We start from the raw sequence: 3,773 nt of genomic DNA, 5'->3' as shown, positions 1-3,773 counted from the left end.
GGAACAACCTCAGCATATATAACTAGTTCTCCTTTTATTGTCCTTTCCAGTCTTGCTGTTCTAAGCAAGATTGTAGCAAATGATCTTCTTTTATATTATTTCACACAGGTACGAATATCCCTGTAGAATCAATTTTTTAAAAATATTTATTTTTGATTCTGGGGATTGACACCAGTGGTCCTCTCCCACTGACCTACATATCCAGTCCTCTTTATTTATTTTTGAGGTAAGTTCTTGCAGAGTTGCCCAGGTTGGCCTCAAATTTATGATCCTTCTTTCTCAGCCTGTTGAGTCACTGGAATTATAGGCATGCACTACTATTTCCAACAGAACCAGTTTCTTGAAACAGAATTTCTTCAAAAGCTGTGGCCATTCGGCCTCGGAGTATATAGCTCAGTGGTAGAGTACATGTCTAGTGTCTTGGCCTTCAGCCCTACTACCCATTTCCCCCATCAAAGAAAACTGTAGTCATTTATGATTTTGCAAGCAGAGATGTTAAGTGAACTGCAACTATGGAATTCTGTGTACTATTTACAATGAAATCTCATTGAATTAACATAATTAAATCAAAGAATTAACATAATTATTAAAAATATTAGGGAAACTTTATAAATCTCTTTGTTTTGCAGATATACAAAATTAGGATATGCTGGAAATACAGAACCACAGTTTATCATCCCTTCTTGTAAGTATTTCTTTTAATCCACACATTAGTTGATTTAAAGATTTCTTAATTAAGCAAAGTAAAAGAAGTAATCACTTTTGGCAATCTATAAGATTCAGGTCTTTAAAAGTATGATTTGCCAGGTTATAAATGTCTTATTTCTGTACCTCTGACCTTTTTATTTCAGCTCTCTGTTTAGTTGTCTGTTTACAAAATCTACTAAATATTTTCTTAAATTAAAAAATGAACAAGCTGATGAGTAAACACTTTCCTGCTTTGAGGAAATCACTATTACTCTCTGGTTTTTAAGTGGTACCTCTTCTATAATGAATCTGCAAAGACTGTCCTTTGGTTTGAATATTTGATTGTTGTTTGCAGGACTGGTGCTTGTTGACATCCCTGGTGAATGCACATATTTCAGCATAAAGATGGCATCTTACCTTTAGAGATGTCAACCTCAGTTGCTTTCTAATATCCTAAAACTGTACTGTTCTTGTACATTGTCTATGGAGCATTTTTGTTCTTCTCTGTTTTTGTTTACCTTACTTTTGCTGACTATAAACTATTTTTCAGTAGTTTAAAAAAATCACATTTGATAGAGCTCTTATTAGCATAGATTGTATCTTGTCTTCATTGAACACACTTTTGTATTTTTCACTTTCAAATAATTCCCATTTTTGTACATTACAGAGTTAGCACTTCTGATTTATTTCTTTTACTGCTATACTAAGACTTTTGCACATCAGATAAGAAAGCTTTTGAGCCATTGCTTGGTGTCGCTAACTCCTAGGCAGTTTAATTTGGGGAGTGCCACTAATTTTCATAGTAATATTTTTATGTTTAAATATCTTTTTTAATATTGTTCTTTTTAATTAGTTCTTTTTAGATATACATGATAGTAGAGTGTATTTTGACATTGTACACACATGGAGTATAATAACTTTCCATTCTTTTGATTGTACATGATGTAGAGTTACACTGGTCATGTATTCATGTATGAATGTAGGAAAGTTATCCATATCATTCTACTGTCTTTCCTATTCCCATCCCTTTCCCTTCCCTTTGTCTAGTCCAGTGAATTGGTATTGTTCATTTATAAAAACAAGGAAATGGAAAAATGATTATGCAAAGTACTGGAAGCTTCCTAAGTCTCAAAAATCAATGAAGTTGAGAATAAGGTAAAATTATTAGGCTTACCCCAAACTGGATCATTAGTCTTAATTGCATACTGAACTGTTTTGTCATTGAGTAGTGAGGATATTTTTAAATGTGTGATATATGAGAAATACACTGTTAAAATTGTCCCTAAAAGGGAAAATGAATTTAGAGCTTATATACATATAGATCTTTTTTTTTTTTTTACTTTCCAGAACAAACCTATCACTTACTCTTTTTCTCGTGTAGTTTTCTAGGACTCAATTATGTGAGAGTACTTTTTAAATTTGTGAAGTGGATTTTAGGTGACCCTGATCAAATAGTTGATTTATATATGTCTAAAGGTTGTAGGTTAGTGGTACTTTTATTTTTTTGTTTTATTTATACCTATTTTTTTTTTGTGTGTGTATACTTAAGGATAGAATTGCTTTTCTTTACATTTAATTGAAATATCTTTTTGTATATGTGATCAAAGTTTACAAGATTTCTATTATATCTAAATTACTACATGATAATAGGAAATAGGGGTGAGATATGAAGAAAAGTTTGTTTTAAAAAAATTCTCCCTGCAGTTTTTTCTTCTCATTTGTTGTTGGTATTTTTCACTTTTAATTTCTAATTCTTCATCAAGTATATGTGAACTTGGATTATAATTTTATTCAGAATGAAAGTGGATCTTAATATAGTTTTTAAAAAGATTTAAAAATCACACTAATACTTTGAATTTTGGCTTTTACATTTGAGACTTATTTTGCCTCTTGAGTGGAAGTTATGATTTCATTGTGGAAAATGATTTTTGTCACAGGTTTCTCATGACCTCTGTGCCTTATTTTGATAATTTACATATGCTAGGTCATGTTTTGTAATACTTTATAATGAAAGAAGTATAATGTAAAAGCTTATCTTATTTGAAGCAAATGAATTTCTTGACATGTTTAAATAACTTATTTTAAAGGTATTGCTATTAAGGAGTCAGCAAAAGTAGGTGATCAAGCTCAAAGGAGGGTCATGAAAGGTGTTGATGACCTAGACTTCTTCATTGGTGATGAAGCAATAGAAAAACCTACATATGCAACAAAGGTATGTTTCTGTGATTTGTATAAATAAATAACATTTTTCTTTTAAAAATTAGTTCACTGATTATGCCCTTTGGAATTTAACTTTTATTACAGACCTAATACTCTCATCATCTTAACTATAAAAATTTCTATTTTTCCACATTTTTTATTGGTGCATTATAGTTGTACATGTGATGGAATCTGTTGTTACATATTCATACAGCCATACTGTATATAACAATATAATTTGACCAATATCACTCCCCAGCACTTACCACTGCTCCCCCTTTCTGCACCTACGGGTTTCATTTCCTATACTGATTGCTTTTTGATTTTCATGAGATCCCTGTCTCTCTCCACCTTTATTTTCCTTTTTCTCTCTAGTTTTCACATATGAGAGAAAACATGTGACCTTTGACCTTCAGAGTTTGGCTCATTTCATTTAATATCGTGGTCTCAAGTTCCATCCATCTTCCTTCAAATGACATAATTTTATTTTTCTTTATGACTAAATAAAACTCCACTGTGTGTAGTGTGTGTGTATGTGAGATATATATCTATATCTATATCTATCTATCTATCTATCTATCTCTCTCTCTATATATATATATGTATTTACTTTATTTATTCATCCACTGAAGGGCACTTAGGCTTACTAGTCATGAATTCCTTTAGTTTTTGCATATCTTTGAAAATTTTTTGTTTCTCCTTTGATTTTGAAGGATAGCTTTGCTAGATGTAGCCATCTTGGTTGACAGTTATTTTCTCTCAGGACTTGGAACACATTACTCCAAGCCCTCCTGGCTTTTAGAGTTTGTGCAAAGAAAAGAGAAGTGATTCTGTTTGACTTGCCTCTAAATATGACCTGATGTGGTTGTTTTTTTTTTTTTTTTTTG

General features: G+C 31.3%; 1 protein-coding gene across 2 annotated transcripts in view; it reads left to right on the top strand.

The window, feature by feature from the left end:
- Positions 1–532: 532 nt before the first annotated feature.
- Actr3 (actin related protein 3) overlaps positions 533–3,773 on the top strand; it is a 33,505-nt gene continuing 30,264 nt past the window's right edge. The window contains exons 1-2 of one of the 2 annotated variants that reach the window (XM_015501725.2): positions 533–685; positions 2,775–2,899. In XM_015501725.2, the coding sequence (XP_015357211.1) occupies positions 2,828–2,899 (72 nt within the window). In that variant the 5' untranslated portion in view covers positions 533–685; positions 2,775–2,827. Of the gene's footprint in view, positions 686–1,733; positions 1,843–2,774; positions 2,900–3,773 lie in introns of those variants that run through there. The other variant, XM_048810436.1, reaches the window with a different exon arrangement.

Source organism: Marmota marmota, unplaced genomic scaffold, assembly GCF_001458135.2.
Source record: "Marmota marmota marmota unplaced genomic scaffold, marMar, whole genome shotgun sequence".
NCBI classification, from domain to species: domain Eukaryota; kingdom Metazoa; phylum Chordata; class Mammalia; order Rodentia; family Sciuridae; genus Marmota; species Marmota marmota.
This window is presented reverse-complemented; position numbering and strand designations above follow the sequence as displayed.